The following is a 13,159-nucleotide window of genomic DNA, read 5'->3' as shown; positions in this document are numbered from 1 at the left end:
GAGCACATGTGGCTATATTTAACGCAGTAACATGATGGTTTCTCATGCAATGCCATCTGAGGGGTCAAAGGTCACGCACATTCAACAGAGGTTTCCAGCCTTGCCCTACGTGTACTGAGATTTCTCTGGATTCCCTGAATCTTTTCACAATATTATGTATGGTAGGTGGTGAAAGACCTAAATACTTTGTGATCTTGCATTGAGAAATGTGATTTTTGAATTATTTGACAATTCTCTCATCTCATCCCATCTTTGCTTGCAAAGACAGAGTCTTGGAAGCTCCTTTTGTATCCAATCACTCACCTATTACCAATTCATTTGCTAATTGCGGACTGTTTCAAAACAGTTTAACTTGGATATTCTATAGTCTTTTCACTTTTATTTAGCCTCAGTACCAACTTTTTAGAATGTGTTGCAGCCATCAAAATCAGTTTATGCTTAAAAATACTATTAATTTGGCCAGTGAAAACATTTTTTCTTTGTGCTTTTGTCAGTTAAGTAAAGGTTAAAGCTAATTTAAAAATCACAGATTCTTGATTTTATTACATTTTATAAAATGTCCCAACTTTCCTGGATTTGGGATTGTATGTCAAGACATACGGAGGCTGACACTAATGACTCACTAATTATTTCTATTACATATTACTTTGATTCTTAGCATAAACTGCTTGATAGAACATTTTGAACTACTTGTTTTCATTCAGTTTTTGTTTTCATTCAGTTTTCATGGATTTGTCCTGAATTTGTATTGAATTTATCTTTGCATTCCCACTTAGTGGCGTTTTTTTTTTTTACATTGAGCTGGTCATTTTTATCTTTTTCATTTTACAGTTTACAGTTTGACTACCCAAGGGTGAACTATTGTGCAAGCGGCATGTTTGGTTTTTGGATTTAACAAGTCATCAGGGACCTAATAAGTAACTGTTCATTCACACAGAAGCATCTAATTGTCAATGTAACATTTGACTTTAGTACGGTACATGAAACTCATTAACCCCAAAAACCTATATAATTAAGCATGTAAAAGCAGAAAGATATGTTCAGTCTATTTTTTAAATAATAATCTCAACTGCTATAAGAAAAGTCTGTGACATTATGTCTGATTATTTAAAATCACATGATGGAAAGTCAGGTCTTACCCTCACAAATTCACAAATGCAATTTCATAGCTGTCACACCTGCACTGAACATCTAGATACTCTTCAATATTCTGGGGTGGGAGGGGTTGAGAAGACATGAGAGTGGAAAATCATGTTGTAATGAATCCAGTGTGCACCTGTTCAGCAGACTGTCAGCTTCAGTTCTACTTGTGTCTCAAGATCTCAAAATCGACTGTCAGCTTCGGTTATATTCGCGTCTCAAGATCTCAAAATCATCACTCACAGTGAGTACCTCCATTACATTTTTAGCCTATACTCTTAAACATCCTGGTTACTAGTTTATTGCTTTAGCTTATTTCAATCACTACTTTTATATTAATATCGGTGACACCCATGTACACTGAAAGAGTTAATAATTAAAATTCTTAAAAATAATACTATTTAAATGTTTTTTTTTTCTTATTAGGTAAAGCTTGTGAATTTAAAAAGGACTCTTATGTGTATTATCAGATCTATAAGTGCATTCATTAAAATATATACTTCTATTATAGGGATGGTTGTACATTTGTACATTGTAAAAGACACCAGGACCTATTGAATGTCTGGTTTTACTTGCTCTAACACCCCCAAAATTACCTCTGTTTGTGTTACCTAATGTAGTCAGATTGATTCTGTTATATTAAATAATATTTTTGGATTAAATAATACCAGTTAATTTACATGTAACCACATGGAGTACACTTTTATGATACTTTGCAACCTTTTTTATTACTGTGCAATGATTTGTTAAGGTTTAATTAAGGGAGGATTATTTAATAGACACAAATGTATTTATCTTTTTAAACAGCAATCTTTGCAAGAAAACATAAATATTGACTCTAAGATAATTCCAGCAAACAGATGGAAAATGCATGAAAAGATATGTAATTTTAATGGTTCATTTACTATGAGGCTGACTGAAAAAGAAAATATTTGAGCAAAATATGTCATTAATGTGGGCTCAGTTCATCCATTGAAAATATTCTTTGCAGCAACATAATGCTCTGGGGCCAAAACAAATAAACTATTCAAATGAAAGGAAATCCAATCATCGGTAAAATTGTACTGATTTGCCTTGTCATACAGCTACTCTGGGTCAGAATAAAAGGCTGTTTTTCTCTAGCTGTATTCCAGTGAGAGTGATCTCATACTGGCAGTATCCTAGCACTCGTCCTAAATCCTCACAGGTAGATGTGAGAATGGTATATGCAGTACCTGAGAGTCAGTTGGCATGCCTACAATAACCATAGAGAGAACAACACATACAACAGGGACCCTTTAAAACAGGTGGAGACTGGTTCTGGTTTTTGCGTTAACATGTTAAATAATTACATAGTCTCCGTTTAATTTTAATGTGGCCTACCTTTTATTTTGTATATTTATTGCTATTCAAAAATCATGCCTATATCCATTACATAAATGATTTGAGTATCTACAGTTTCATTTTTGTTCTTGCATGTTTAAATAATGCAAGCTATGCAAACATTAATGCAACTGAATTGAACTGTTTTGCATGTAATCAGATATGTCTGGATTGTCCACATGTGATTTACCTGTGTCATTACAGATAATAAAGCGATCACTGATATCTATATACAGTATATGCAGGAGAGCATTATGTAATATGATTATTTATAATGTGCATTCACTGCAATGTGATGAATTCATTGAAATCTTCTAAATCCATATTGCCTATAGAGCCTCATCTGGAGAAAGAGAACAGGGAACAACGTGATGGGGTTTTATAGAGAGGGTTTGATCCTCTCTCTTCTAGTCCAGTGGGCTACAGGTAAACTAGTTTAACAGTATCACTTTGGATCATTTTGGATCTTACATAGAGTTTTGTAAAGCTTGTTGTAGTACAACAAACAACAAAACTTCATTAGTTTCATCAAAAATGTTCTGTGCGTACTGTGCTGTTATTCCATACAGCAATGTCCCTCGCTGGGATAACATCAGAGATGCCTGATCGTAACCAGTCAGCGATAGCCTTTCCGAAACTACCTGCAGACTTCAGGGAAATGGCCAAGAAACTGGTAACTTATAGCCTACCACAATATCATTGGTTGCATCTAATACTGAAAAATTATAATAGGTGTTTCTTCAACTATAGGCACTACTGAAACACTATTTTCTGAACCAAAAATGAAATTTTATATTAATATAAAGGATATTATATATCCTTAACAGACACAATTAAATAATATTTTCACACTTTTGGCACAATTTAACAAAATTACAGCTTGATTAGAAAAGATCCACAATAAAATATTCTCTTCACTGTGACTGTGTAGTAAGGCATGGAGACGAGATGAGGATGTATACAGCTCGTACTTTTAACTGAAATAATGATAAAAACAGGAACCAAACAGGAGAAGGCAAAAACAGGACAATTTAACAAGCAAAACATAAAGACAATACTCAACCGAGAACTGAGAAAACTGAGGGCATAATATACAAAGGTAAATACGTACTTAAACAAGACACAGGTGATGGCAATTTATAGAAACAAACTAGCAACAGGAACCAAGGAAACAAAGGAAACAGGAACTAAACACAGGGAAATAAGAACATTCACACTATAACAGGAACAAAAAACAACACAGAACGTGACATTCACACGTGATATTTACCTGTATTTTCCTTTGTTTCCTTCACACATCACATGATTTATCACATGAATATTCACTTCAGTCATGCTCTTAACTATATAAATAAAATTAGTGGAATGACATAAAATGTACATAAATAATTTTCACAATAAATATTGAAGTGTTTTTTTTTTATTTTTATTATTTTACTCTGTTTAGATTATCTTAATTTTACAAATGTAATATTTAAATATTTAAAGTCTCGGTCTAATAAGTGGGAAAAAATCTATAAATAAAATAATTCATGAGTCATTAATCATTAATCAGCAATATAGTTTTTTGTGTGTGTAAGTCTTATTCAAAAGAACAAACAGCACTGTCCACTTACATTGTTTCATAATTTAACAATTACATTTCCTTTTATTTTTTGACAGATGATCACATGCTCCAAGAAAGGTAAAATGTCTGAACGTGAACGCAAACAGCCACATTTACCATTTAGCCTTATATAATCATGGTATCAAAATGACTTATATGTTGCACCTGTACTTAATGTGATAAATGATGTAGAGGGCTATATTGCATAAACCATATGCAAACGCAAGTGCCCAAGGAAACCATGTAGGATATATTTGCATATTTCAGCTTGAAAAAAGTTCCATTCGAGCACTCCCATGCCCTGAACAAAATGTATTAATCTACTAGACATCATAATCTGCTAAACTTTCATCATAAATCCAATCTGATATTTTGAAGTCAGATTGCAATTAGTTTCTCTCAAGATTCAGAACCAGCAAATATTTTTCCTTTTGTTTCCAGTCATAAAGGGAGAGTGTTGCGTCTTTAATTAAATGATGTGGTTGTATTGTTTTAGGTTACCACATGCCTGTAATGAACAATTCACTGAACAGGTAGACTGCCACTGAACTGATGATATATTCCCAGGTGTATATTTGAATACTAATGATCACATTACATTGCATGGAAAACGTCTCCATATTTTCCCCTTTTATCTCTCAGCTCATATGCACAAACACAAAACCAGACGATGGAGAGCCCTGTCTCTATGTTTATGGAGCTTCTCTCCTCCCTCCCTCCATCCGTCCCCTCTCGCTCCAATCAGTCCAATGAAACAGCAGAAGAGCAAGGCCTAGGCTGGGTAACTCTCACTATTCCAAACACACGCATATCACACCTAGCCATATCACATCTAACTGGGGGCTTCCAATTTACTTTTTTTGTTGTTAAAGTAAGACGCTTATAGTTATTACACACTAAATCTAACCCAAAGCCTAACCCCAACCCAACAACCCAACTTTTTGGCAACAGATTTAGCTAAGTGCTTTGGGCATCGTTTGCCAAATGGATATACTTACATACAGAGAGATACATGAAGATACTCATATATCCTTATTCTTCTTTTATTTTATGTTCACCCTGATGGGAAATCTACAATAAATTCAGAGCATTGCTGAAAAGTTGCAGAACTGCACCAACATGGGCCATATGATTGAGCTCATGAGGAACACTACGGTTAGTGCTGGACTACCAGAGAGAAAAAATATAATATAATATAATATAAGACCAGATATATTTTGAATGAAGTTAAGTTGATAGTTAAAGGGTTAGTTCACCCAAAAATGTCCATGTCGTTCCAAACCGGTAAGACCTTCGTTCATCTTCGGAACACAAATTAAGATATTTTTGATGAAATCCAAGAGGTATATGACTCGTCCATGGATGGCAATATAACCACCACTTTCAAGACTTTGTATGAAGCGACAAGAATACTATTTGTGCACAAAAACAATACAAAAATAATGACTTTATTCAACAATTTCTTCTTTCTGTGTCATTCTCATACGTTGTTTTTGTCCAGCGCTCCCAGGCTCTACGTCAGAACGCTGACTCATTATTGGCCGGCTCTTGCGTCAGCATCACAGGCATGTGTCGTGCTGCTCACATGTGCAGCTTTGGCCAACACTGAGCCGGCATTCGGACGTAAACACGGAAGCCTTGACTGTGCTTACTGTGGCAACTGCATAAGTATAATGACAGGGAAGAGAAGAGATTGCTGAATAAAGTTTTTGTGCACAAAAAGTATTCTCATCGCTTTATAAATTTAAGGTTGAACCACTGCAGTCACGTCGACTCTTTTAACGATGTCTTTAGTACCTTTCTGGACATTGAAATTGGTGATTGTATTGCTGTCTCTTTTGTGTTACGAAGATGAACAAAGATCTTACGGGTGGGCTAACTCTTTTCCAAGTAGTGCCTCATATTTGTTGCCTTCTTTTGGAAGGAAAATGACATTAACATACCTTCTCTTCATTCTTTTTTTACATTTGCACTCTCAGGACAGCCCTCGTTGTTTCATGCAAGCATTCATGGCTCCTCTTTCCTGGATGGCCATTATGCAGAACGGAACAGACCTCAACAAAGAGGATCTAACAAAGCTTCTATGGGCGGCTAAACCTTTTTTAGAAACATCTAGAATGCCTCCATCTAGCTTTGTTCTTCCAGCATTTTCACAAAGCTCTCACCTGGCTGAAATGTAAGTTTATTCCTTTTTATTAAACTTAAGTGACTGAACATATGGACAGGGGTGCACATAAGTGGTACGCAGGTGCGCATGCGTGGTAAAAAATAAACGATGCGCACCAGAAAACATGGAGGGAAGCGCTTTTGAGTACCGGTTCACAGGGACACGTTTACTTACTGGAGTAGGATTTTTCTCTATCTCTGGTAAGATAGCAATCATGATGAGAAGTGTGTTCTTTAATTATTTGGTGTGCAACAGATCGCAGTTAATTCGTGATCCGTACGGATAAGGTCCAACGGTTCGGCACGCATGTGATTCGCTTATTAACTGCTAAATTTAACCATCATAGAGTGAAAGTTTATCATTTGGACGTGTTTTGCCTCACCAATTAACACATTCAAACAATTTTAAAAGCGGAAGAAGAGGCGAAAATCGGGACTCGCGAGCTGTTATCTGTGCGCACAGCCTCACACCCCGGAAACGCGCGCACGCAGAAAGAGAGCCAGTCAGACAGCGCTCGAACACCGAATTAATTGCGCTTGAACGGACACATACACACAAAATTATGTCAAAATCTTACAGTCTATGGTCAAAATACATGTCTCGGCAAGTATTCTCTCAATTATGTCATAAGTGAACAGTTGAGAAAGAAACCGGATGTGTCAGTTATTCGGTCCGTGCCTTCCTTCTTAAAGTGACAGCAGCCTTTGCTGTTGTCTGTGTCATTAATATTAGTAAAATAAAATAAAAGAAGATAGTAGGGCTGCACGATTAATCGTATTTTAATCGCGATAACGATATCTGCTTCTCTCGATTGATTACAATCGTCACGATGTTGGCCCGCTCGTTATTTATCCTGAAAACATGTTTTTTCTTTGGGATATGCTTGTGGTTGCCAGATGCAAAGAGCTCAAATCCCCCAAATAGAGCTTTCCCTTAAAAAGATATACTCTCTTCCCGGTGTTTTACTTAATCTGTGCAATCTGGCAACTCTGTGCACGCGCTCCGTCTAAATGCGGAAGAAGCGCTGATGATCTGGAAACAAACGTGCGTTGGAGTTTAGCGGTCTTCACAGCGCAATTCTGCTTCAATGAAAGTGTCATACAGCCAGTCTTTGTTTCTTCCAAGCCACTCGTACTATTTGTGTGACTAAATCTGCCATGATCAAACCTTCAGCGATGAATTCCAAAAAATACAACACGGTTCTCCACCTTACTGTTTGCAGAATGCACTTTTGCAATATGTGACAATTCAATCGGGAAAATTAACATAGTTTGGAATTATTGGAAATAATATTAGGAGTTTCGCTGTTTTATCTTCCGAAGTTCCTAAAGGTTTTACCAGTTTTCATAATGTTGATCAGTTAAAAATTATATCGCCACTGGGACATTTTTTTTTTTTTTTTTAATATCAAAGAGCATCTATCTTTGCTTTACGAATTTGCAGGGCAATCTGAATATGTGGTTTGTCTCATTTGCAAACTAATTGAGTTGCTTTAAAAATCTAATGTGAATACAGATTACAAAGCGTTCACCAAAAACTATGTGTTTTGTATTGATTTACCATCTAACGATGTTATCATGGTTGGTTAAATGAAGTCGGTGTGCCACCTACAGGCCACCTACATTACCCTTTTTGATAGAATAATCGTGATTAATAATCGTGATTATGATTTTGAGCAAAATAATCGTGATTATCAGTTTACCCATTATCGTGCAGCCCTAGAAGATAGTAAGGAGAGCAGTCAGGAGGAAAGTGATGAGGACAGCTTTTAGGATAAGCGTGTCGCTTAAAGTGTGAGTACCAATCAACATCTCCAGGTGCTCCCTTGAGAACCAGACCAAACAAGTTATGTGCACCCCTGCATATGGAGTACCTTTACCTTATTCTATAATTTTGATGTAAAATTTTGCTTCCTTGTTTGTGTCTGTCGTCTCGCCTGCATTATGCTCAAGGATGAAGGTGTTTAGTGAGGTGTTCAGCGTTCTGTCTGAGGAACAGAAGAATGAGATTATAGGGTGGGTCAAAGAAAGAGTTGCACAGAATGAATTTAACTGCCATCTGAAAGCACCCCCCTCCAACATCCTGCCTTCTAAACCACGGGAGAAACCTACCATTAGTAAGTTTTGTATAACCTTATATAAGCTTTTATTATCAAAACAGATTTGAATCATTTTAAATAATAACTGAATAATAATTTAAATAACAATTGACTAATCTAGAAAATGACCCACCACCCAAGGGTGTGACAAGCAGACCAGGAGCTGAAGCGACTGGCAATCCTGCAATGAATGGTAAAGAACTGAAAACAAAAATTAATTTTTGGAATAAAAAAAAAAAAATGAAGAACTGGAATGGAATGGTAAAGTGTTGAAGAAGGAGAGGAAACATTAGGAAAGAAAAGATAACAAATACAGAGACAGAAAAGCATGTGGTGGAAGAAAGGAGAGTTATATGGAGAACTGCAGTGATACAATGGATCATAATCAGAAGAGTGGAAAACACCAAAGATAAACACCAACGATAAAAGAATTATTAATTACATAAAATTATAATAATTAGTTATTTGATTATTTTAATATTATTTAATATTAAGTTATTTTATTTATTAATTTATTTGCACTCTTTTTTTACTTAGAGAGTGCTTTGCAAGCAAACTCAACATTTGTCTGTCTCTCTTTCTTTCTTTCTTTCTTTTTAATAGCTTCAACAGCAGTCCATACATGTCCTCCCGGATTGCTCTGGCTGAAGGCTAGGATTTTGGCAATAATGGGACCTTTCCTATCCCGACTGCCCTTAGAGGAAGTAAAGACAATCCCTAAAAATGAGGTCAGTGTCTGTGACATGATATGTAAACCAATACACATAATGTGTATTGTTCCATGGTGTTTATGTCTCAGAGCCAGCAATAATAACATAATCTAAATCCAAAACCACCTATAACTCAGCAAATTCAATGACTATGATTATCTTTCTTTTTCTCAGCTATGTGAGTTTTTCAGGACTCCAGATTTCTCTCCATCTTTTCATAATGTTAGTGGAATGCAGCCCGCCTTGGGCCGGACACTTTTTCAACGTTTGAAACAAGAGTGTTCCAGCAGTGACAATTTCACTCAAAACATGGACAGGTTAGGATCTGCATCATTAGTGTGTGTTAAGTGCATGCTTTGGTAAATGATATTCAAGTTAACAGAAGTAATACACTGATTGTGACATTGTGAAGTTGCAATTATGAGAAACAAAGTTGTAATTACAAAAAGTCGCATTGTGAGAGTCACATTTGTACTAAACCAAGTCACAATTGTGAGACATCACTGGCCGCTTTATTACATACACCTTGTTAATACCAGGTCGGACCCCCTTTTGCCTTCAGAACTGCTTTAATTCTTCGTAGCATAGATTCAACAAGATGCTTGAAACATTCCTCCAGGATTTTGGTCCATATTAACATGATAGCACCATGTAGTTGCTGAAGATTTGTCAGCTGCACATCCATGATGCGAATCTCCCATTCCACCACATCTTGTTGGCTCTGTTGGATTGAGATCTGGTGACTGTGGAGGCCATTTGAGTATAGTGAACTATCATGTTCATGAAACCAGTTTGAAATGATTTAAGCTTTGTGACATGGCGCATTATCCTGCTGGAAGTAGCCATCATTACTGTCGCCTTTCTTTAATCTCAAACCAGTGTGGCCATTCTCCTCTGATCTCTGGCATTAACAAGGCATTTTCGCCCACAGAACTGCTGCTCACTAGATATTTTCTCTTTTTCAGACCATCCTCTGTAAACCCTAGAGATGGTTGTGTGTGAAAATCCAGCAGTTTCTGAAATACTCAGACCAGCCCTTCTGGCACCAACAACCATACCATGTTCAAAGTCATTTAAAACACATTTCATCCCCATTCTGATGCTCAGTTTGAACTTCAGCGGACCATTTTTATTTTTATGTTTTTTTACCATGTCTACATGCCTAAATAAGTTGTTGTGATATGATTGGCTGTTTAGATATTTGCATTAACGAACAGTTGAAGAGGTATACCTAATAAAGTGGCTGGTGAGTGTCCCACTATGAAATATAAAGTTGCAAATACATGAAACAAAGTTGCAACTGCAAAAAATAAAGCCAATATGTGTGAGATATAGTCACACTTGTGAGATACAAAGTCACACTGTGAAATATAATGTCGCATTTGTTTAAAACAAACATGCAAAATATAAAGTCGCATTATGAGATATCAAGTCGCAATTATGTTTTTAGGGTTTCTCCCTCACTCTACATGCAAGAACATCAACATATTCAATCCCATTTTTTCCTGTTTTCACAGATTGGGCTCTCTGGCTTGTTTTTTTGATGGTGCACTGTCTCTGAATCTGAATCAAAGTAGAAAACTGCTGTCTCAGATTGATGCCTGTAAAAATTCTGAAATAGACAAGGTCAGAACTGCCACTTTATTGAATCATTGCTGCTCCCAAATATTTGTAGCATAACTGTAAACTTATTGTTATTCCACTCAACCCTCCCTCAGGTGAAGAGGCAGTTAGTACAGAACATTCTGGAGAAAGATAGCGGTTCTTCCTCTCCTGAGATGCTCCAGTCTCTGGGATCTTCTGTGTCTGTTCTTCCTCTTTCCATACTGTCCCGCTTCACCCCTAAGGACCTGAGCAACACACTCAGCAGCTTTAGACAGGCCAAATGGAGCCCAGCTCAAGCTAAAGCTCTGGCTCAGAAACTGTTGGAAAATGCTACGGTTTGATTTTCTGCTCAGCTTATATGAACTGTTTTTTGTTTCTCGATTTACCCATTTATTGTTTTCACAAGAATGTTTTCTTTTGTAGAATATAAGTGGTGAGAAGCTGCTGTCTCTGGGTTCGATGGTGAGAGGGGTGGCCAGTGCCATCCTCAAGAATGTGAAGGCAGAAGGTCTGCTGGGAAATGAAGCCCTGAAAACTATGAGTGAGAATATGTCCTCCCTACAACGAACAGCATTACTGGAAGCGGTAAGTTTGTTCAGAAAGAGATGGAAAAGATAAGGAGAAAGAAACTCTTATTAAGGCTTAACCTCCCTCTCTCTCTCTTGATTTTGTCAACTCCTCAGTTCCGCCATGATGTGAACGCATCTGAACTGGTGAAGGGGTTGCCAGATTCTCTCCTCTCTTCACTGTCTCTGTCCACGCTGGAGAAGGCAGACCTCAGCTCTGTGGACCAGCTTCAGGGACGCGGCTGGACTGCTGCTCAAGTACACAAACTAGACAGTAATACAAAAATCCAAATCTAATACAGTTCCATCAATTTTTTCTCTATTTTTATCTCTCTGTAGTCAACTTTCCTTTTGAAGAAGATGTTGGGTAATAAGATCAACCTTGGTGAATTACGGTGAGACTCTTTATTATTGCAACAGAATACAGTTAACTTTACATAGCCCTTAAAGAATCTTTTTTTGTTAATAGGAAAGAGAAAATCTTAAGTAAACAAATAATAACTAAATGAAAAATGAAACTGGTACTAAATACATTTAAATCCCTCTTATGAAACTGGCACTAAATAAAAATAAATCCCTTTTATTTTTTAATAGGTCTTATATAAACCATATACCTTAATAATAAAAATTAATGTTGTCCACATAAGAAGCAGCATCTTGATCAAGCTTACTGTGTTTTCAACAGGAAGCTGGGTCAGGCTGTACAAGGTGTCACCTGTGAAATGATTGAAAAAATCAATCAAACTGATGCTTTGGATATGGCACAGACACTTAACAAATCCTGCATGTGGCTCTCCAGGGTTCAGGTAAACATCACATATTCATTCATTCATCCAACACAAATTCTTTCATCAACTCTGCCACTTTTCCATGGTCAAATCTATATATAAAAAACAAAAAACAGAATTTGTGTTTTTTCATTCTCAGATTCGCTGTGCAGCTCAAAAACTTTTTGCAAGTCTGGAGGAACAGAGACCAGGATATTTCAGTGACATTAAAAACTCTGAGCTCCAGGCCATCCCAGCTCTGCTGCTCATCCATTTACCGTAAGAACAGAACAGTGCTATTTAACATAAATTAAAATTTTAAATTCTTACTAATTCAATTTTAATTAAGTTTAAATCATATGCTAAGACAGGCAGGATTTTCTTTATTTTTCCCCTCTCACATGTATCCACACTGTCATGACATGTTCAGAGTGGAGAAGATTCAAAACCTGTCAGATGCTGTGTGTCCTGCTTTCATGGAGAAGATGAAGCAAGTGAACCTGTCCTCTCTGCCAAACAGTTCTCCAGCACGCTATGCACTTACCAAAAGAGCCATCGGCTGCCTGGTAATACACGCACAGGCACACGCTTTTCTTTTCATGTCTAAAAAAACCCACATATCTAAAGTTAACATGTTGCTGTTTGCAACCAATGTGACACATTTCTGAGTAAAACAGGGTATTCAACAATGAAAAATGTAGGGTAACTTGTAACTTATCCATCATGAATTGATTTTATGATGTGCATTACATACCAGAATGCAGTCAGATGTAATGTGTTAGCTAAAAAAAAAAAAAAAAAACACTGCACTGTTTTTCAGGGATTAAAGCAAAAAAAAAAAAAAAAAAGATTTTCTATTGCTAGTTTGCATAATTTCAAAGCTGTTTTCAATTTATGAAATTAAACTGCAAGGCTCAATGCTAAGAATTTTTTCTACTGGCCTGGTTGGGACACCAAAATTTTAGATACGAGTGAAATTCCTCAATTCTCGATTCCAATTTCAATATAAAAAAAAAAATAATCCTAATATAAAGTTCAAACGTTATTAAAGACAAGTTAACCGTCAGTAATAAAATAAGATTAACAAATTACAAGTAAATGCAACAGAACAAAGATACAAATGAAATGAACAGTTAAG

General features: G+C 36.4%; 1 protein-coding gene across 2 annotated transcripts in view; it reads left to right on the top strand.

Annotated features, from left to right (window-relative positions):
* The first annotated feature begins 1,271 nt into the window (after window positions 1-1,271).
* The window catches only part of otoa (otoancorin), a 25,617-nt gene continuing 13,729 nt past the window's right edge, over window positions 1,272-13,159 (top strand). The window contains exons 1-20 of one of the 2 annotated variants that reach the window (XM_051866837.1): window positions 1,272-1,384; window positions 2,838-2,928; window positions 3,072-3,175; window positions 4,165-4,186; window positions 4,605-4,641; window positions 4,751-4,889; window positions 5,195-5,263; window positions 6,088-6,284; window positions 8,228-8,391; window positions 8,495-8,566; window positions 8,977-9,101; window positions 9,258-9,400; window positions 10,601-10,709; window positions 10,802-11,023; window positions 11,112-11,273; window positions 11,372-11,512; window positions 11,594-11,649; window positions 11,940-12,060; window positions 12,182-12,300; window positions 12,452-12,587. In XM_051866837.1, the coding sequence (XP_051722797.1) occupies window positions 2,874-2,928; window positions 3,072-3,175; window positions 4,165-4,186; window positions 4,605-4,641; window positions 4,751-4,889; window positions 5,195-5,263; window positions 6,088-6,284; window positions 8,228-8,391; window positions 8,495-8,566; window positions 8,977-9,101; window positions 9,258-9,400; window positions 10,601-10,709; window positions 10,802-11,023; window positions 11,112-11,273; window positions 11,372-11,512; window positions 11,594-11,649; window positions 11,940-12,060; window positions 12,182-12,300; window positions 12,452-12,587 (2,193 nt within the window). In that variant the 5' untranslated portion in view covers window positions 1,272-1,384; window positions 2,838-2,873. Of the gene's footprint in view, window positions 1,385-2,837; window positions 2,929-3,071; window positions 3,176-4,164; window positions 4,187-4,604; window positions 4,642-4,750; window positions 4,890-5,194; window positions 5,264-6,087; window positions 6,285-7,996; window positions 8,069-8,227; window positions 8,392-8,494; window positions 8,567-8,976; window positions 9,102-9,257; window positions 9,401-10,600; window positions 10,710-10,801; window positions 11,024-11,111; window positions 11,274-11,371; window positions 11,513-11,593; window positions 11,650-11,939; window positions 12,061-12,181; window positions 12,301-12,451; window positions 12,588-13,159 lie in introns of those variants that run through there. The other variant, XM_051866838.1, reaches the window with a different exon arrangement.

Source organism: Ctenopharyngodon idella, chromosome 16, assembly GCF_019924925.1.
Source record: "Ctenopharyngodon idella isolate HZGC_01 chromosome 16, HZGC01, whole genome shotgun sequence".
NCBI lineage: Eukaryota > Metazoa > Chordata > Actinopteri > Cypriniformes > Xenocyprididae > Ctenopharyngodon > Ctenopharyngodon idella.
The sequence above is the reverse complement of the archived record's forward strand: the minus strand, read 5'-3'. Positions and strand labels throughout refer to the sequence as shown.